This window comes from Drosophila guanche, unplaced genomic scaffold, assembly GCF_900245975.1.
Source record: "Drosophila guanche unplaced genomic scaffold, DGUA_6, whole genome shotgun sequence".
Lineage (NCBI taxonomy): Eukaryota > Metazoa > Arthropoda > Insecta > Diptera > Drosophilidae > Drosophila > Drosophila guanche.
In genome coordinates this window covers 6080976-6101348 of record NW_022995743.1, presented here as the reverse complement: position 1 = coordinate 6101348, position 20373 = coordinate 6080976, and the positions used below count along the sequence as shown (strand labels likewise).

The 20373-nt window shown below is 44.8% G+C and overlaps 7 protein-coding genes across 8 annotated transcripts; 4 read left to right on the top strand and 3 right to left on the bottom strand.

Moving 5' to 3' along the window:
- The first annotated feature begins 1713 nt into the window (after window positions 1-1713).
- LOC117591818 (COP9 signalosome complex subunit 7) lies at window positions 1714-7667 on the top strand. Of its 2 annotated transcripts, none has more exons than XM_034285153.1 (5): window positions 1714-1958; window positions 2029-2281; window positions 6924-7144; window positions 7209-7362; window positions 7493-7667. In XM_034285153.1, the coding sequence occupies exons 1-5, from the start codon at window positions 1773-1775 to the stop codon at window positions 7516-7518; spliced, it is 840 nt and encodes a 279-aa protein (XP_034141044.1). In that variant the 5' UTR covers window positions 1714-1772; the 3' UTR covers window positions 7519-7667. The 2 variants fall into 2 exon arrangements, with proteins under 2 accessions (XP_034141044.1, XP_034141046.1); XM_034285155.1 differs by having other exon boundaries at window positions 1715-1958; window positions 7496-7667.
- Window positions 7668-9236: 1569 nt separating this feature from the next.
- On the bottom strand, window positions 9237-9860 carry LOC117591914 (larval cuticle protein 1). The gene is made up of 2 exons (XM_034285304.1): window positions 9834-9860; window positions 9237-9750 (listed from the first exon to the last, which is right to left on the bottom strand). Exons 1-2 carry the CDS (start codon window positions 9843-9845, stop codon window positions 9355-9357), a joined length of 408 nt encoding a protein of 135 aa, XP_034141195.1. The 5' UTR covers window positions 9846-9860; the 3' UTR covers window positions 9237-9354.
- A 1303-nt stretch (window positions 9861-11163) lies between these two features.
- LOC117591915 (larval cuticle protein 2) lies at window positions 11164-11766 on the bottom strand. Its single transcript, XM_034285307.1, has 2 exons — window positions 11659-11766; window positions 11164-11587 (listed from the first exon to the last, which is right to left on the bottom strand). The coding sequence occupies exons 1-2, from the start codon at window positions 11668-11670 to the stop codon at window positions 11219-11221; spliced, it is 381 nt and encodes a 126-aa protein (XP_034141198.1). The 5' UTR covers window positions 11671-11766; the 3' UTR covers window positions 11164-11218.
- Window positions 11767-12793: 1027 nt separating this feature from the next.
- On the top strand, window positions 12794-13378 carry LOC117583457 (larval cuticle protein III/IV). The gene is made up of 2 exons (XM_034271761.1): window positions 12794-12860; window positions 12919-13378. The coding sequence occupies exons 1-2, from the start codon at window positions 12849-12851 to the stop codon at window positions 13243-13245; spliced, it is 339 nt and encodes a 112-aa protein (XP_034127652.1). The 5' UTR covers window positions 12794-12848; the 3' UTR covers window positions 13246-13378.
- Window positions 13379-14280: 902 nt separating this feature from the next.
- LOC117584217 (larval cuticle protein III/IV-like) lies at window positions 14281-14916 on the top strand. The gene is made up of 2 exons (XM_034272995.1): window positions 14281-14378; window positions 14445-14916. The coding sequence occupies exons 1-2, from the start codon at window positions 14367-14369 to the stop codon at window positions 14769-14771; spliced, it is 339 nt and encodes a 112-aa protein (XP_034128886.1). The 5' UTR covers window positions 14281-14366; the 3' UTR covers window positions 14772-14916.
- Window positions 14917-15832: 916 nt separating this feature from the next.
- Window positions 15833-16434, top strand: LOC117583347 (larval cuticle protein III/IV-like). The gene is made up of 2 exons (XM_034271620.1): window positions 15833-15909; window positions 15976-16434. Exons 1-2 carry the CDS (start codon window positions 15898-15900, stop codon window positions 16300-16302), a joined length of 339 nt encoding a protein of 112 aa, XP_034127511.1. The 5' UTR covers window positions 15833-15897; the 3' UTR covers window positions 16303-16434.
- A 304-nt stretch (window positions 16435-16738) lies between these two features.
- LOC117591847 (probable cytochrome P450 4ad1) lies at window positions 16739-20155 on the bottom strand. Its single transcript, XM_034285212.1, has 9 exons — window positions 19942-20155; window positions 18899-19008; window positions 18553-18832; window positions 18073-18142; window positions 17881-18007; window positions 17646-17810; window positions 17339-17579; window positions 17098-17280; window positions 16739-17035 (listed from the first exon to the last, which is right to left on the bottom strand). The coding sequence occupies exons 1-9, from the start codon at window positions 20105-20107 to the stop codon at window positions 16812-16814; spliced, it is 1566 nt and encodes a 521-aa protein (XP_034141103.1). The 5' UTR covers window positions 20108-20155; the 3' UTR covers window positions 16739-16811.
- Window positions 20156-20373: the final 218 nt, after the last annotated feature.

The following is a 20373-nucleotide window of genomic DNA, read 5'->3' as shown; positions in this document are numbered from 1 at the left end:
TTTTTTTCCGCTCTTTCTTTAGTTTTGCGGGACATTCAACACTTCACTCACTTTTGCCGAACCCGCCTGGCACCCCTTGCCGTCATAATGACCATCTTACACTTTCACTAACACTTGCACTAACACTTGCACTAGCACTTGCACTTTTCACTGAGTGAGATTTTTTTAGTCTCTTTCTTTAGTTTTGCAGGACATTCAACTGTTTTTCATTTGAACTCACTACAACACTTCACTCACTTTTGCCGAACCGCTAGGCACTCCTTGCCGTCATAATGACCATCTTACACTTTCACTAACACTTGCACTAACACTTGCACTATCACTTGCACTAGCACTTGCACTTTTCACTGAGTGAGATTTTTTTTCCGCTCTTTCTTTAACTGTTTTTACTTTTAACTCACTCTTACACTTTACTCACTTTACACTCCCATTCGCAGCCACAGAAAAAAAAAAACACTCAGAGTAGCGATCAATGCGCTCAATATTTCCACTGACTTTACACTCTCATCTCGTGCTCTTTACCTGCACTAGAGCTCACTCTCACTAAACAGAAAACAAAAACAAAAAACAACTCAAGCCAACGTGCACATCACACCATAGTGCCGTTATTTTGCCTCGCCTTCTTTCCTCTCAAATTCCAATAGCTGGAAACGAGCATGAGCAGCCCTAAACTGCGACGCCATTGCCATTTTGGGGGCCTATTTACGTATTTTATTTTATTTTACGTAAAAATACATGGAAACTATTGTTTTCACAATCGTATCATCTTTTTCACTTGTGGGAGCTATCCGCCAACATGGATGTGCACTTTTCGGGATTTTTCCAGATCTTTTCTTCACTTTTCCGTCTTTCTTAAATATTTTTTAAGACTTTACTGTATGGCTTTTCTTCACTGCACTAATTCACTGCGCGAACATTTTCCGGGAGGATTTTCGATTTATTTCCCGATTTTCGCGACCCGACGCGAGGAGCTCACTTAAAACCGCGCGCTTTGTTCCGTCCGAAAAATCAAATAGTGAGATAGAGGCGCAGGTTTAAATGTGTAGGTGGCTTGTTTCTAGAACATTCCATGCTCTCTTGAATTTTGTCTTCTCCTCTCCTGCTCCAAGAGAGTGTGCGTTTGATGAATTTTTAATGCAACGGTGAATGTTGATGGGTGCAAGGGGTGACAGTCCACAAGCCGAACATTGCCAAACTATGGAAAGATAGAGAGTCGCCGATTTGATGCTCTCTCTTAACTTTGACGTTTGCATTCTCCTTCTCCTACTACTAAAGTGCAAACATTTGTTTGTGCATTTGCCGAGTGACAACTTTTTAATGCAACGGTGAATGGCTAGAAGGGGTCAGTGATGTGCTTGATGTGTTGTTGGTGAAGAGGAGAGAGGAAGAAGCGCAAAAACGAATGTTCGAAGAGAAGGAATAGAAAATAAACCATTGCAGATATTTCTCTGCCAATAATGTGTTATCTAGAAATCCCTGTAAACATCTATCTTTACGGTTCACGTTCTCTTTCTGCACCGTGCATGATTATTACAAATTTAAGTTGCCCGCTCTGTTTCATAGCAGCCAGCCTCTTAAGCAGTTCTCCCAAGAAGCAGCCGTTCCCAAATACCACAAAGTATATTTTGCAATGAAAAGGTATATTTTGGTATATTGTTGAGGGTCGTGCGGTATTTTTGATAGATCAAATCCGCGGTCACATTGCATCCCGGTTTACGTTTGCCAAAAATATCAACAAAGTAAACAAATAAAAAACAAATTAAGCAATCAAAATGACTCAAGATATGCTGCTGGACAACGAGGAGCCTGCCAAGAGCAAGGAGACATTCCTGGAGAAGTTCTGCGTGCTGGCCAAGAACGCCACCGGCGCCGCACTGCTTGACGTGCTCAAGCAGGCGCTGGAGGCGCCGAATGTTTTCGTTTTCGGGGAGCTGCTCGTGGAGCCCAATGTGGCGGAGGTTAGTAATTGCCTCTCTACTTTGATCTCTAATAACTCTGTTTGTTTGTTTGTTTGCTTGTATTGCGCAGCTTAAAGATGGCCCCGATGCCAAGTACTACAACACACTGAACCTGTTCGCCTATGGCACGTACAAGGAGTATCGATCCAAGGCCGGGGACTACATCGAGCTGAGCCCGGCCATGCAGAAGAAGCTGCAGCACCTGACCATCGTGTCGCTGGCCATCAAAACGAAGAGCATTCCATACGCCCTGCTGCAGCAAGAGCTGGAAATCGACAACGTGCGTCATCTGGAGGATATCATCATTGAGGCAATCTATGCGGGTAAGCAAATGGCTTGTCAGCGCCAGCACTTGCACTGGGACACACTCTCGGATCCATAAATAATCGCCTGAAAGTTAATTGAAAAAGTTTAGGCAAACATTAGCCCAGACAGCAAGCAGGCAGCAGACAGTAGACACCAGCTGCAGCTCGCGGTAGAGACTTCAAGTTTGTCTTTTGCCTTTGCAGAGTTCTAAGTTTATGCGGGCGGACTTGGCTCACGTAAAACAGACACCCAAAGACGTGAATTTTCATGGCCACTCCTGGCTCCTGGCTCCTGGCCGAGTATTTTCTCATCATATTTTGCATAATTGTATCAAATGCTAATTTTATTCGCGCGAAACTCTCGCACAGTAACTAACGAATGGCGGGGCAGACTTAATTAGCATTTTTTGAAAACTCGAGCTGGTGGAATCAGCAGCACATAAAGTCCGTGACACGCCCACTCCCCACCGCCCCCCTGGGGGGCAGTGCACTTGATTAGTCTCGACAGCTGACGCATCCCCTGTCGCTCCTCTTGAAAACGATTCACGGACCTGGACCATGTCGGGGCCATGTTTTCTTTTGCCCGATTCATTAGCCGCTGCCCACCAGTTGCTGGTTCTGCACCTTCTGCTCCAACTAGCAGCTCAGCGGCGACAGCTGGATGAACACTTTTCCTCATTGATTGCTCGCTGGAGCAGCATCACTCGTTTTGTGCAGCAAATTTGAATGGTCTCTGGCTCAGACAAACTTTATTTGTGCTTTCTGTTCCAGCTCCCATATTAGTTGGGAGTTTTTGCTTCAGTTTTGGCAGCTTTTACCCGAGCTGTGGCTGCTTCAAAAATGCGTATGGCTTCCACTTTGGGTGTTCGGTTTCTCTGTTACAGCCGTAAATCAAACACAACAAGCAAACCAAACTGTTGTTAAGCCCTCGAGTGCCGGAATCCGCAAGACACACACAGAATGTATGGCCCCCATGTCCGGTGCTCGCAAACCTTCGTGGTGCGTGGTGCGTGGTTCGTGGTGCTGCTGTGGATATTTCAGCTTTGTGTTGGTCCAGAAACAGAAATATGCAACTCAACTGCAGGAGTAATATTGGTCAGAGTTTGGTTCTGTTTTGCAGTAATTGATTCCACAGTTAAGCTGACAGAGACTGACCAGCGAGCGCTCTGCCTGCCCAGAGGGTGCGGTTGCCAAGCAAAAAACATGCTACAACTTTTGAATGGCAACTGCTGGTCGTCCATTATCAGAGCAAACAGCTCAGTGACAACTCCAGCGACGCCTTGTGCCCTGAAGGCCAACTGTCTTATAAATAACATTTGCCATCCCCCCACCGCGACCCGTGTGGGCGCTGTGCCTGCCCCATTCTAATTGCTTCCAAATCCTAGGGAATCGCGACTGAGATTTATATTATGATAGCCATCAGCACCAGCACCAGTCCAGGGGCAGGTGAAAGATGTTAGCAATCCGAAATCAGTGCATACCATTAGACGCTGCCGTAATCTGACATCGCAATTTAATGTACTTGGAGGTGGAGAGTGGCGTGCTCCAGGGCAGAGATGGCTCGCTCTCTGTTTGCCTTCTCATTAATGCTGCTTCTGCTGGCATTAGAGGCCCATTTGTTTTGTGTGGGGTGGCTGGGGGGAGTTTTTATGGTAATTAAATGCTTTCTATAATTGAAATTCACTTGAAAGCCGTTGAACCATTAGTGAATTTTCCATTATTGTTGTCTGCTGATTGATTTGCACATTCATGTTTTGTCTGCCGTTGCAAGAGCGAAACTCAATCCCATTAGCGTAGATAGAACTGCCGTTGGCTGACCCAGTTGAGAGGTTTTTAATATGCTTTGCAGATTTGTTAACGAACGACTGCAGCAGAGGCCTCGAAAATGGGCCAAAAACTCATGAGAGATGCCGCTGCAACATGGTGGCATGCCAGCAGCCCGCCATGTTTCATGTGTGCCGTTGCCACTGGCTGCATTGAGGTCTGGGGCTGAGCTTCGGGTGCTCCTTTTGGATGGTTGTGGCGTGTTGCGGCGCAGACTTTAATTTCTTTTGTAAGCCCTTATGTCAAAGGCAAGTTTCGCATAATTCCGCATGCTCAAGAGCCTCCTTTTTGGCATGCCTGCTCTTTATGTTACTCTAGGGATTTGCAATGCAGAAAAGCAGCAGAGGAAAGTGCAAAAAAAAAAAGAAGGGAATTCGTGGGATTTACTGCTGTGCCAGTGGGCAAGAGGTTAAGAGTCTTACAGCTGTTACTGTTACTGACCCACAAACAAATGGAAATCGGCTTACAGGCAGTTAGCCACCAGTGTTTGGCCACTGCAAATCGGATTTCGTTTCATTTCAATGTTAAACTGAGTGCAAAAAGTAATCGTATCAAATGGAAATCCATGAACAAATCGTGTAGGGACGCTGATCCGTGCAGGATATGCCAGCTGCAGGTGCATTTCCTGGCCCAAAACCCTTCTCAATGTCGCTCAACTCTGATGGCGCAGCTGTTTCTGATTACTTCTCCACTCCAGCCTCCACTCCAGCCTCCACTCCAGCTGCATTTCATAGTTTTCATGGGCCTCCGGCTTATGCCCGTAACTTGTCGGTATAAACTTTATTTCGGTGAAGGAAGCTCCATAATCTGTGTGCACTTTCAGTCGGTTTTAGGTGAAAACTTTGCACCAGCCCGCTCCCCTTTCCCCGCTTTCCCCGACTTCACATTCATGGCTGAAGTTTTGCCATTCCCGATGAGGTTAGGCCCAGCCGCCCCGCCACCACCGCCATTTTTAGCTTACGCGTTTGTAGTAACCGCTGCTGCTGGGGCTTTTGTGTTTAAAATTTCAATTAATACGTTCCCATTTTATTGCGCCAGGTGGGGGGATATTGCCAAGCTCTGTAGCTGACAGGCGCTGCTGCCAGTCGCCCGAGGGAGGGAGCATATAAAGATTTATTTATGCTGCCAATTATTAATACAATACTCGTGGAGCGGCTGTGGCGTAGGCTTTAACAATTTTATTTCCATCAAAAATGTTGCAACAATCGCAATCGCCACCGCAACGGCAACAGCTACAGGCTCAGGCTCTGGCTCAGGCTCAGGCTGCAGCTAAAGCCACAGCCAGGCCAGGCCACAGTGTCGACAGCCCACTCGGGCGATTCGTTTCGTCATGTCCGTCAACGCTGTTTTTTTTTACACAATTTTGTGGGTGCAGGCATTAAGCATGATTGATTGTATGCGCTGCGCGTTTCGTGCCACGCAACAGGAAAAAGCCGCAAAATTCGCAGCCCACCACAGAGACTGTGACATGCACAGGACTGGCAGGAATGGGAGCCGCCCAAGACAAGACACATGTCAACGCCCAAAATGGCGCACAACATTTTACAGGCCTGCCATTTCAATCCGATTTCCAGCTGCGCCCGTCTGGCGCTTGCTTTTCAATTATTTGTCGCCATCAAATTCAATTTGCTCTCAAGCTAATTAGAAATATTTTTGACAAATTGTCACAGCAAATCACTTAAAGAGAGTTAAGGCGAAATTTAATTGAATCTGAGTGCGAATTTCCAGCATATTTCCATGCAATATTCATGACACGACCGAGCTAATGGCAGTAAAACTGGGTCCGCTCAAGGACACTTGCTCGTAAGTTCAAGCTGGACGGGAAAAAGCGCTTAAGGGCTTAACTTCTGGCCTTAGTTATATGGCCCAAAGAGGAGAGACATTTATGGTGGAAAAGCAAAGCATTGGCCCTGGCCCTGGCGGCTGAAATAGTGTCTCCATCAATCGACAAACACGCAGCCAGATCCCCGCTCTAATCTGCTAGGGCAAATTTGAAACGCGCAGTAGCAAAGTTTTGAAACAGTTTCAAATGAATTACACCAAGCCACAGACAGACACACGACTCGAATTCTCCTGGACTCGGGGAGTAATTCCAGACAAGAGCTAATTGCTACTCCGGCTTGTGTGTGTCCTGCCAGTGGATTTTAGAGTATTTTCCGGCTTTGGATTTGATGGCCTTCGTTTGCTTATTTATTTTATGAGTCTGTTGTGTGTCAGTTTTCTAATTGATTAATTGATTTGGGAGTAGCCCTAGCGGAGATTACGACCACTTGGGGAATGAAAAAGAAAGATTGATGGGGACGGGGACTCGGCTTAAGCTCATTGTTTAATTAGTTAAGGTTTCGGTGACAACTTCAATGAAGTCCCTTAAAAAGCTGTCAATCCAAATGCAGCTCTAAATGCCAACAATTTCCATCTGCAGGCTCACACGTCACAGGTATGCACAAAAAAGCTTTTTCGAGTAAATTCCCAGCTATGTGGAAAAGGCTAAAATGACTTTTTGACACGCTGGCCACAGGCAACGACTGGCAGGTGGATATGCTGCATAGGCAGCTGAAAGTTTCAGTTGCATTCGAGAAAACTTTGCAGTTTCATCACCACAAAAAAAGCGTTGACGCGCCTCTGGGGGGTGGGCGTGTGGAAAGTGTAATCCGGAGCAAAGCCTTTGGCTTGTCACTAGGCGTCTCGAGTGCACTTCAAGCGACACTTTAGTCCAACTTCAGACAGTGTTCGTTCTGGGCAATTAGTCAGCTGAAAGTTAACAAGACGCTGAGAGGATTAGTTGTGCCTGGAAAAACTTTATGCATTTTCTGTGCTTCTTTTTTTGCTGCTGCAGACATCATTCATGGCAAACTGTTCCAGAACACACGCATCCTTGAGGTGGAGTACGCACAGGGTCGGGACATACCGCCGGGCAACACGGGCAAGATTGTGGAGACACTCCAAGCGTGGGTCAACTCCTGTGACGGCGTCTCCAGCTGCATCGAGAATCAGATCAAGTACGCCAATGCCGAGAAATCCAAGCGTTTGTTCAACAAGGATCGCGTGGAGAAAGATGTGAGTATAAGATTGGGAGCTGCCATAGATCAAAGCATTATGATTACTTCTGTTTGCTTTGCAGCTCATAAACCTAAAGAAAATACTCAAGAGTCAGGCCTCGGACAGCGATGAGAGCATGCAGATCGACACGCATGGACCGAGCGGCAGCGGTGTCCTCAGCCTGGCGGATCTGCGCAAGAAACCCTCCAAGATGAAGGCCCAGCGGAATGCAGGAGGTTGGTTTATCCAAGCGAAATTGCTTTGCGGAATGTCCGCGCTTACTTTAATGACTTTCTCATTAATTAGAAACCTTGCCATTAATTATTTTTGTTGTCACACTTTTCCTGCCCCTTTCTTCCTTTTTTTTAGTGGGCCTGAAGTTCAGCAAGTGAGTGCAGGCCAGCCGCGCGCAGGAGCTGGACCTGGGCGAGGTAGGCAGCAGCAGCAGCAGCAGCAGCAGCGGCGACTCAAGGTTAGATGCAACACCGCGCGGCACTTGAGGAAACGGATGCCAAGCAGCAGCAGGACAAAAACCACAACCACACACAAACACAGCTGGCAAAACAAATAAATAAAATACACATATGTAATAATAATAATAACAATAATAATCAAAACGTATCGAAGCGCACATTAATTAGTGCAGAAATTCACACTCATCTGCGTGTGTGCCACGTGTAATTCGATTATCTTCTTCCTGTCATTCTGTGCCGCCACAAATGGCCATTTAATTAATGTCCGAATTTGGTTTTAGACAAATGTTTGTCCATCATTTGAGTGTAAATCTATATTGTGCGTGCTTTTGCTGTGCTACGACCCACACTTTGCCATTTGATGTGTTATTTGTGGGCCAATTAAGCGAAGCAAATTTAATTATATTCCGACAGCTGCAAACTGTTATTCATTCCTAGCCACTAGGAAGCGTTTCAGTTGCTCTTTTATATTACAGATTGATGGGCATTGTTATCATTGATTTTATCCCTATTATCTGTGCAGCAAATCCTTAGTCTTGGAACAGATTTGAAGTGCTAACGAACCTAATCAACAGACACACAAACTTCAACTGCAGCGGATTTCCCTGCTGCATTTAGATTTGCTTTACCCCAAGGGAAACCCAACTCGCAACCATTGCTCTAATTGTGCATTCCACCGGGCACTGGGATCTGTTTTCTAATCAATAACAAAACTCCTCGAAGGGATGTTTCCTTGCAAATGAAATCCCATTGCAGCTATTCGCTGACCCATAAAGTAGCTTCGTTTTGGGATTTCTAGGGGGAACTTCTTTCACCTGCTGTTGTTCAGAACTGGTTTCATTTGTTTTTATCATAAGCACGAATATAAGAACAGTTAAATTAATGTGGCATTAACAGCATGACGACAAATGCCGAGTTTATCGTTTTCAAATTTGCATCTTGGCGCCTTTTGGCATTCAATTCTTAACTGCTGCACAAGCGAATCGGGTTTCTCGCGAGATAAATTGCTCATCAAAAATATGGTAATAATTGTGCACAAAATGCTCTATTAAAATCTAGGGCATATTCAATTTATGCTGCATATTGGTGAACTCGTTTCTAGGCATCCAATTAAAGTTTCCACCCTGTTCGGCTTTGGTCTGGTCTTTAACCGGTATCCAAGATCAGAAATATGAATTATATTATACAAAATTCTGCCAATAATTATAATAATTCCCAACAAAAAGGTCAGGGTAGTTTCTTGACACAAGCAGAACAGCTGATGGACTGGCTCTTCAGCTCCTTTTGAAGAACCTAATTTGTCGATGTGTTTGCAGATAGATGACTTAGCAGAAGGCAAGCAGAAATGATTGTCAGTCCTCTGAGCAGCTCCGACTCTTAGCTACTCCTCACAGCCATTTCCAATTGCCTTCTGGATATGTTCTTAATCGCAGAGACTACACAAATCCGGCTCTTCCCTGCCCTCGAAACACGTTTTCCCCTTCAATATTTTGTGGCGGACATCTTTATTGAACGCAATAAAACATCAATTGATTGTGCTACAAAAAAGTGGCGAGAATCGAAAGCGAAACCCGTTGGACGAGTCCAAAAACCGTTATGTTACAACCGAAAGTCAAGGAGAGTCAAGTCATCGCTCGTTACTGTTATCATTTTGCATGTATTTTGAAAGTCAAGAAGAATTCTTAGAACTAATTAGAGAAAGGTGTCCAGAGAACAGTCCATGGGTGCGCTGCGTATTCGGGGTGGTTGGGGGCCTTAATGATGCACGGAGTGGTGCACGGGCTCGGGGGCCTGTGGGTGCGACTCCAGCCATGCGATGGAACGGGCAATGGCCTCTGGGATTGGTGGTGGAGTGGGCAGGACGGCACCCACGGGCTGGTAGCCATTCTCATCGGCGACATACTTGATCTCCACATGCTCGCCCTCGGGCGAGATCCAGCTGAAGCTGCCATGGATGTTGCCATGGACATCACCGCTGGATGCCTGCTGGATGCTGTTGGACACCAGGAGATCAGCATCGAAGCCATCGGCGCGCACATCGCTGTGCTCGGACTTGACCTCGGCATGAACATCCTCGGCGCGTCCCACGGGAGCATGCGGTAGATTGGCAACACCGGCGGCGGCCAAGCCCAAAACTGCGAATACCATTACCTAGAAGGAGAAGATTCAACCATTAGAAGATCACGTCAGTGTCCTGCTGTCCTGCTGTGCTGCTGTCCTTTGTGGCTACTCACAAACTTGAACATTTTTGGATTGTTGATTGCTGTCTTGCCGTGAACGAACGCTGACTGATGTCTGACTCTGGCTGGGCCGAGCCTTTTTATATGGTTCTTAATCCAGTTGCTTCACCTAACAAATTTGCCCCACAACTTGCATCCAATTGTCTCGCTGAGTTATGGGATGACATATCGGATGCGCCCGCACCCACAAAAAGACAACAACAGCTGCAGCAACAAACCAAAAAATCGTCACACGGCTACAGCTGACCAAATGCCAAACATCGTAGCTGTCTATAGTATATAACAATATATCTGTATGTGCACGTATAATCTGTTAATAGATGCTAAAATGAAACAGTCGCATCAATAAAAGTGCAAAAACGAGTCCGACAGCAACCCTAAAAAATCACCAAAAACGAGTTCATCCAGGCCCCCCTGAAGAAACAACAATAACCGCCCACTTTTTGTTAGCAATCTTCTAAATGGACGTGGTGCCACACTCTAGAGCAAATCTTCAGCAAAGCACAGAAGATTCTGCAGCGCAAAGAAAGACATCAAACAGTGCCACCGATCGTTCAAGTTGATTTATTGTCTGGTCTGTGGTGTCTGATCGGTGTTTCCGCCTTTGCAGATATCGATAAGGGAACATGTACACACGTTAATGTTGATTATTTAGACGGGAAATTAGACAGGAATCTTCTCAGACTGTGGACTAAAAAGTTGGAGGAATTTAACAATATTTCTCATATATTTACTCAGCTTTATCTGTTTAAATATATCAAATAAATAGCATCAACCCAAAGAGAACACTATTATAACTATTTTATTCACGGTAAATGTGTTTAAATGATATTTTATAAGATGGAAACATTCAACCACAAATACATTAATACATTCATCAATGTCACGATGAACATGAGGCTGGAGCTCAGCTGAATTGCCATTTCAAATTCGAGCAAGTCACCCTTAAAAAAGTATATATTTTATTGTAAGTCTTTATAGAAAAAAAGATTACAGTTACAGGGTTAAAAATATAAAAATCTATGCATATTTTCTCCAGCCAAAGTAATATATTTACTAAAATTCTTTACAAGAAGAAACCACGCTCTTAGAAACTTTTAACACAGAAACAAAGTATTTCCCACTTATTTATGTCTAACACTCGCTCAAGAAACTCCACAGGAACTCCCACCAATAATCAACTATAAGTCTCTGTGTCAAGTGCATCCGCAACTTCGTTCCAAAACCAAACTAAATGTTTAAATAAAATCGCAAAATTGTTTTTGATTTTTTAGTGCTTTAAGCATATGCATTTATTATTCTGGAAATCGAGTAGCACGGCTATGCAGCTGGGCAGATACGCTTCCATAGGACAGTCCGTTGTGCGATCCATATCGAGCTTAGTGATGGACTCCGTGCTCGGGAGCTTGGGGGTGCGACTCCAGCCAGACAAGAGCACGAGCAATGGCCTCTGGGATTGGTGGTGGAGTGGGCAGGACGGCACCCACGGGCTGGTAGCCATTCTCATCGGCGACATACTTGATCTCCACATGCTCGCCCTCGGGCGAGATCCAGCTGAAGCTGCCATGGGCATTGCCATGGACATCACCGCTGGCGGCCTGCTGGATGCTGTTGTCAACCACGAGATTGGTGTCGAAGCCATCGGCGCGCACGTCCGAGCTGAGGGTCTGCACCTCGGCGTGGACATCGTCGGAACGGGAAACTGGAGCCACGGCGGCTGCCAGGCCCAAAACTGCGAAGATCATCACCTAGTAGGAGCAAATATAGAGTCCGTGAGTTCAAGAGTCCCTCAGTTCTTGAGGCCGTTTGAGCTACTTACAAACTTGAACATTTTTGATGCTTGATAACTGTCTTGCCGTGAACGAACGTTGACTGATAACTAACTCGGCTCGAGCGCAGTCTTTATATATGATTCTTTATCCACTTGTTTCCACTTGTTAAATGAATTACCCGAACAAAAGCTTTAGGCGGACTTTCCAATGTCGGATATCAGCCATAAAGCTAGCAAATGCTGCGTCAATAAATTCGCTCTCCCTCGACAACAGGCGAAACAAATGTCAAAAAACGGGTATTACGCTTCTAAATAGATGCTAAAAATGAGACCAGTGCAGGGAAGTTGGAGTCGAGAAACCTGTGTGCCATCCTCTAGCTAGAAAACTGGGTAAGAGACTTGGAAGATTGCAATTCCAAGCAGAAATGTAGCTACAGAAGAGGGTACGTGGCCATGGCCATAAATAGGGAAAAGTTAATATACAGCAGCCTAAATGGTAGGTCAGCCAGTCACAGCAGACTCTCAAGAGTTCCATAGGTCATTATACTTTTCCCTTAACAAGATTTCCTGGTACAAGAGAGGAACTCCAACCTGAATTTCAACTACGTGCCACCTTTAATTCCTCTTCTAATATTTATGTATGTGCCTCTATTGCCCCCAAGTGTTTTATTATTTAACTGAATTATTTACCAAGTGTCGAATATATCTGAAACACTCTTTATAGCTTGAAAGACTTGGCCGTTCATTTTAACCAGAACAGAACGCAGCTTTCTGCCAGAGTTGTAGCTTCGAATACCCCGAAAAATATGCTACTAAATGTATTACAAAAGAAAGTTTTATTCGCAAATTTGCAACAAAGAAAGAACAGCAAACATGAATGACAAAAATGAAGTTTAATATAATTTTAACAGAATTTTTGGGTTACTTGGTTCAGGCTTAATCTTCGCTTGAACATTCAGAGAGCTAGGCGAAAGCGCTCCTTGATTTTTGAAGTACTTCACGTGGCTGGAGAATGTTTTCAGAAAGTAGCTTCAGATGCTATGAGTATGATTTGCATATGAGTTATAAGTCGACTGACACTTGGGCGGGGGCTGCTGCTTATGCTAAAACGAAATGCTAATTAAAAACGGGTTGCATCAGCTTCCAGTTCCGCAGTCTCATTTTGGCCTATAAAAAGCGATGCTTGCTTCCAGATCAGCATCAGTTCGACAAGTTCTATTGCCTGAAACAAAATCAAAATGTTCAAGATTGTAAGTATCGAATGCCCAGGAGCACCCTTGGATAATCAACAATTCAACCTCCTTGCAGCTGCTTATCTGCGCCCTTGCCGCCCTTGTGGCCGCCAGCGAGAATGCCGAGGTCAAGGAGCTGATCAACGACGTCAATCCCGATGGCTTCAAGACGGTGCTGTCCCTCAGCGACGGCACAGCCTCCCAGGCTGTTGGTGATGTGCACGGAAACATCGATGGCGTCTACGAGTGGGTCTCCCCCGAGGGTGTCCATGTTCGCGTTGCCTACAAGGCCGATGAGAACGGTTACCAGCCCACCAGCGATCTGCTGCCCGTTGGCCCACCAATCCCAGAGGCTATCCTGAAGTCTCTGGCCTGGATCCAGGCTCACCCCAGCAAGGAATAAGCACAGCATCGACCTGGACTTGACTTCGACTCGAAGCAGAAAGTCTGAGCTTGGATTAGCCCGGACTCACTGCACACAACTTAGAATATTAACAGCATACAGAAAATAAAATTCTATTTTCTAAAGAAAACAATTTTAAGCTCAATTTTATTCAACGAAAATTTATGGCAGCAGCATAGAAATAATTTGGATGTGGATCATACTTTGGCTTTTGGCTTGCTGGGACTATAATTTAGCACATTTAATTTGCAGTGCTATAAACTATAGAGATATGTTTATTATTTTTCTATGTGGCAAAGAAGTTTATAAGCAATTGGTGGTAGCCATTAGAGACTGCTTAATGTTTAGAGACCCATCTTTTATCGTTTCATAATTCCGTCAATTCGTGCAGAAAGAAATGGGAAACTTTTTTAAGTCTAAAAAGATTTCTTAGGAATATTCCAGGGAGAAAACCAAACTTAGTTGGCTACCATTTTGTTTTGGCAGCTAAAATGTAACTCTCTCTCGATTGATTAATTATACATTTGTTAAAGGCCCGAAAAAGCGCAACAACTTTTGTATTTTTGAAGCTCTGTTCAGGGTTTGTCATGTCCATTTGCTAGTCCTATATTTAAGCATAAAATGAGCTCCAAAAAATATGCTATAAAGTGCTCGTCTATAAACACTTTTGGGCTACAAGTTGACGATTATATAAAACATAAACCCAATCTGACGCAATAGATTGGGCTGATTGCAATTCCAAACCGGAATATTGACTTTCTTACGAATTAATTACTGTGTGGCTGCAAATCGTTCCGTTATACAAATAGTCTGGATAATTATGCGCTGTATTATAATCAACGAAATAACGAAAATGCCACTGGATCAAGGAATCTGCTGAGAGAATATTTTTATAATCATTTGCATAGGAGAGTTAAAACAAAAAAGTGCAGCAGACAAGTCTACACGTGCGAAGAATATGATAAGCTGAAAAAGATTATGCGAAATCGAAATGTTAATTGAAAACGGGTTGCATCAGCTTCGAGGCTTCACAGATCCACGATTCGTGTGTATAAAAGCGACATTCGCATTTATTTTGGCATCAGTCTCACAAGTTCTCTAGTCAGACAATCAAATACAAAATGTTCAAGATCGTAAGTAGCTAATCGTCTGGATAGTGATCAATGATTTGACTCTAGTCAATGATCAATCTCTTACAGCTGCTTATCTGCTCCCTTGCCGCCCTTGTGGCCGCCATCGAGAATGCCGAGGTCAAGGAGCTGATCAACGACGTCAATCCCGATGGCTTCAAGACGGTGTTGTCCCTCAGCGACGGCACAGCCTCCCAGGCTGTTGGTGATGTGCACGGAAACATCGATGGCGTCTACGAGTGGGTCTCCCCCGAGGGTGTCCATGTTCGCGTTGCCTACAAGGCCGATGAGAACGGTTACCAGCCCACCAGCGATCTGCTGCCCGTTGGCCCACCAATCCCAGAGGCTATCCTGAAGTCCCTGGCCTGGATCCAGGCTCACCCCAGCAAGGAATAAGCACAGCATCGACCTGGACTTGACTTCGACTCGAAGCAGAAAGTCTGAGCTTGGATTAGCCCGGACTCACTGCACACAACTTAGAATATGAACAGCATACAGAAAATAAAATTCTATTTTCTAAAGAAAACAATTTTAAGCTCAATTTTATTCAACGAAAATTTATGGCAGCAGCATAGAAATAATTTGGATGTGGATCATACTTTGGCTTCTGGCTTGCTGGGACTATAATTTAGCACATTTAATTTGCAGTGCTATAAACTATTGAGCTATGTTTATTATATTTCTATGTGGCAAAGAAGTTTATAAGCAATTGGTGGTAGCCATTAGAGACTGCTTAATGTTTAGAGACCCATCTTTTATCGTTTCATAATTCCGCCAATTCGTGCAGAAAGAAATGGGAAACTATTTTAAGACTAAAAAGATTCCTTAGGAATATTCCAGGGAGAAAACCAAACTTAGTTAGCTACCATTTTGTTTTGGCAGCTAAAATGTAACTCTCTCTCTCGATTGATTAATTATACATTTGTTAAAGGCACGAAAAAGCGCAACAACTTTTGTATATTTGAAGCTCTGTTTAGGGTTTGTCATGTTCATTTGCTAGTCCTATATTTAAGCATAAAATGAGCTCCAAAAAATATGCTATAAAGTGCTCGTCTATAAACACTTTTGGGCTACAAGTTGACGATTATATAAAACATAAACCCAATCTGACGCAATAGATTGGGCTGATTGCAATTCCAAACCGGAATATTGACTTTCTTACGAATTAATTACTGTGTGGCTGCAAATCGTTCCGTTATACAAATAGTCTGGATAATTATGCGCTGTATTATAATCAACGAAATAACGAAAATGCCACTGGATCAAGGAATCTGCTGAGAGAATTTTTTTTTTATAATCATTTGCATAGGAGAGTTAAAACAAAAAAGTGCAGCAGACAAGTCTACACGTGCGAAGAATATGATAAGCTGAAAAAGATTATGCGAAATCGAAATGTTAATTGAAAACGGGTTGCATCAGCTTCGAGGCTTCACAGATCCACGATTCGTGTGTATAAAAGCGACATTCGCATTTATTTTGGCATCAGTCTCACAAGTTCTCTAGTCAGACAATCAAATACAAAATGTTCAAGATCGTAAGTAGCTAATCGTCTGGGTCGTGATCAATGATTTGACTCTAGTCAATGATCAATCTCTTACAGCTGCTTATCTGCTCCCTTGCCGCCCTTGTGGCCGCCATCGAGAATGCCGAGGTCAAGGAGCTGATCAACGACGTCAATCCCGATGGCTTCAAGACGGTGCTGTCCCTCAGCGACGGCACAGCCTCCCAGGCTGTTGGTGATGTGCACGGAAACATCGATGGTGTCTACGAGTGGGTCTCCCCCGAGGGTGTCCATGTTCGCGTTGCCTACAAGGCCGATGAGAACGGTTACCAGCCCACCAGCGATCTGCTGCCCGTTGGCCCACCAATCCCAGAGGCTATCCTGAAGTCTCTGGCCTGGATCCAGGCTCACCCCAGCAAGGAATAAGCGTATCATCCTCTAGGACTGCACAACGGACTCGAAACAGCAAGTTTGGACCCGGATTATCCTCACTTGCTGCATTATAGTTAGGATCTGAACAGCATGCTGTACGAATAAATACAATTAACGAAACTGAAACAAAAGTGTTCTAAGGGGTTAGCTGAAGGTTCCCTGCTGCTCGTCATTCATCAGTGGTTTCGGGGAATGGCATGTAGAATAATTCTATAGCCAAGGCCATGTTATAAACTGGTAAGCTACCTTTGTGATTACCAAATACATTTGTTTGTATACTTTGTGACTTATGCAATGAAATGAAAGCGAAACTAGCGAGTCCCCAAATGAATATTCATTAGCAGCGACTACTTAATGAAGTGCTAAACAAAATGAAACATTTGCCAAGTCCACGCTGATGGTTTTGTGTGCTAAACAAAGCTGCAGAATGTCTGGGACATATGTACATATATATTTTTAGATATATAATTTAACTTCTTAGACTAAAACACGTTCGGGTTAAGTTACGCCACGGCTGACCGTTTGCCCAGCCGGATTAGTATGCCATTCTCGGACTTCAGAGTCACGCGAATATTCAGCACTGGATCGTACTCGCTTTGGGGCACGCACTCCACCTGGGAATGATCATTGATGCCGGACGACAAGCCATCGATGGCGGGCAGAATCTCAAAGTTGCGCACCAGCTGGGACAGCAGCGACTTCAGCTGGTACATGGCAAACTTTTCAGCTGCAAAACGGTTGGGAAACGGATCAATTTAGTCGATGTGTTAGGTTAGCTATCATTCCTACCTATGCAACGCCTGGGCCCCGCACTAAAGGGAACACTTTTGTACGCTTCAATGCCAACATCTGCGCCTGCGCACTCGAATCTCTCGGGACGGAAGACGCACGGCTCCTCGAAGTACTTCTCATTGTAGCCCATGGCAATTAGACACATAATGACGGTGGTGCGTTTGGCTATCTTGGTGCCATCTGCAAGAAACAAAATGAGTCTCCCGACGACCCAGATGTCCCATGTCCAGCTACTCACTAATGTCGATGGGCTTGCGGTTGGTTCGCGCTATCAGCGGCACAGACGGATACAAACGCAGCGTCTCGCGTATGACCAGCTCAAGGTAGCGCATCTGATCCAGCTTAGCTATGTTCGCCTCTGTGGACAGATCCTGGCCAAAGATGCGCTGCTGCTCCTCGAAAACTCGCTGCTGAATCTCCGGATGCCGCGAGAGTGTGTACAGCGTGAAGGAAATGGCAGCAGCAACCGGATCGTGGCCCTATATATCAATGGGAAAAACCCCCATTTAATGCAGCGGAACATCACTTGGAATGGAAACACTTACTGCAAATATAAATGTGGAAATTTCCTCTATAATTTCACGTTCCTTGAGGGCACGTCCATCCAGCTTGGCAGCCAAGAGGACATCGAGGAATGGCTTATTGATTTGTTTGCCACCTTGCCCACTTGGCTTCTCCTCCGCCAGTTGCTGGCGTCGCTGCGTAATAGTCTACAGAGAGAGAAAAAAAGAGGAAAAATGAAAGCACCGTCAGCCAATTCGTGCTGCTGGAGGTACTTACTCGAAAGATTTCCCTGCGAAGCAGTGACAGAGCTCTGCGCTGCTTCATGTAGTAGGACGTGAGGCGGAAAAGTGCATCGAAACGCTTCACGATGCTGAAGGTGCGCTCCTGGACGACATCGCAGAGGCTGCAGGGATGGGGTAAAGATGGTAAAAGCCACTCGACTCATGACCTTGCACAGATTAAACTTACTCCTTGATGGCCCCATGCAAATCCGATGGCTCGCCGCTGAGTGAGTTGCTGGCCAGCCCAGTGGCGTTCTCTGCAGCAAAAAGAGCAAAGAAATGATATAGAGAACTGGCAGAACTTCAGTCTTAAGTATCGTCAAGTGGAGGCTAAACGAACCGGCCAGATGAAACTGCAAAATGCTCAATAAATTACTCCCACTTAGTGAACTCCCACTCCCACTTTCAACCAAAAAAATAAACCATCTCAACCGTAGAATATCAGAAAGGGGAAAGTAGCTTCGTAAACTTTTTCCTACAATCTGCGGCACTTGTAGCCATTTTCTATGTAATAAATCTTATCTGTAAAACGTACATAATAAATAACAAAATATAAAAAGAAACAACACAGTAACGCAGGAGAGTCACAAGACTCTACTTCTCCGGAAAACTTCGACATGAGAAATGTGAAAAGTTTTTGGTGTGTCGAATGCTATCCTTCACTTACCACACACAATATCCAGCGTACATTTGGCCACCAGCTCCTGGGCATCGAACATCTCCTGTGTCTGCGTCAGTTCATTGAGTTTGTGAACAAATTTTACGCCTGTGCGATGAACCACACGCAGATAGCCCTCAATGGACGAGCGCTCAAATGCCGGCACGTAGAGCTTTTGATGCTTCAGCCAGCGGGCACCGGAGCTGGTGAGCAGACCATCGCCCAGCCAGGGTCGCAAAAAGGAGTACAAGTGCTCCTTGTACAGCAGCGATGAGCTCGACAAAATGTTCTACCAAATGCATACACGTGAGTTGGTTGGAGGAGTTGGTCCAAGAGTGGGGTTTACGGTACTCACCTGAATTTCCGCTGGATCACTAAGCATCATGTGATACTGCAGGAAGACGAGTGAACGATATCCCTGGAAATCATATTTCCGACAATACTGCAATAGCTTTTTCGGGTACTCTGTGGGGAAATAAAAAGTAACAAGTAAGCCACTCCACACTTTAATTTTGCCATCCCAAATCTGTTGTGGAAACTGCACTCGAGATGGTGGCCAGGAGTCGTGCACGGCAGGCAGGCAGCCTGTCACTTGACTTTCGTAAAACTTGCAGTTGCCTGGTAGCTGGAGTTTTCATTTACATCTAATTTAGGACCATGTAAGAGCCTGGAAGTTTTTGGGCCACTTTTGCGGCTGAGCCTCAACATGTGATTTGTTAGAAGCTCAAAGTTGCCATAAAGTGGTTGGCAGAGAAAAATGATTGAGGGGTATAGCCCCGAGCGGCTTAACTTGCATTTCTCTTTGCTTCACGGCTCATGCATTTGAGCAGCCGAATCCAATTGAAGAGCATTCTAAGCTGGCTAGAGAGAGAGAGAGAGAGAGAGAGAGAGGACCCATTCAATGGACAACAACAGGCTTCCAGGCTCTGCCTGGTAGTAAGTAACCATCGAAGCATGCAAAACTATCAGTTGTTGTGCAGCATCCGCCTATCTACTCCCATTCTCTGTGCTAGTCCCAGGCCATTGTGCATTTGGCATGATTACTTTAGGCACGCTCAGAGGCAGAGCCAAAACAAGAACGAATTATTTGGCTGTGCCGTGGAAAAGCACTTGGGAATTGTGTCGAGAACTTGATGAGAATGAATATACATCTATAGAGAGAGCAAAATCAAAAACACAATTCGTTGTGCCAGAAACGAAGAAGTAAATCCTATTCCCAAAACAATTCGAATGCATTTCGGATAAATAAAATGTGCAATTCCCAGCACAGCAAACGTGCAATTCGATCCAACCAAAGCTACATACACACGAGTGGAGATGTATTATCGAACGAAACTTAAAGAGTGCATAAATATAGGCAGGGAATAGATTGGAATGATTAATATGACGACTACTCACCCGCTGGCTTCAGACCAAACTGAAAGATATTGCCCACAAATGGGTAGGGCGTTGGTCCCGGTATCATTTCCATAATGCCAGCCATGTGGTCTATGTAGTTGAATATCTTCACACCCTTGAACACCAAAATGGTGGCCAAAATTATGGCAATTGCTATCAGAAACATGATGTCCCGTTCAACTGTTCGCCGCTACAATTCTTTTCCAACTGTTTGCTCAACCTGCAAAACTGATTATACATAGTTGGTGGAAGTGGGTGACAAATGCTTCCCACCGATAACCCCATCGATAGCTTATCTTAACCGAACTTTCTTCGTCGGCCTACTAAAGTGTTGTTTGGGGGTGTGTTTGTGTGCTGTTTTCTGGTAGTCAACTATTATTAGCTGTTCGGCAAGTGCTTCAAATAACACTATCAATTAGCCAATCAACTTGG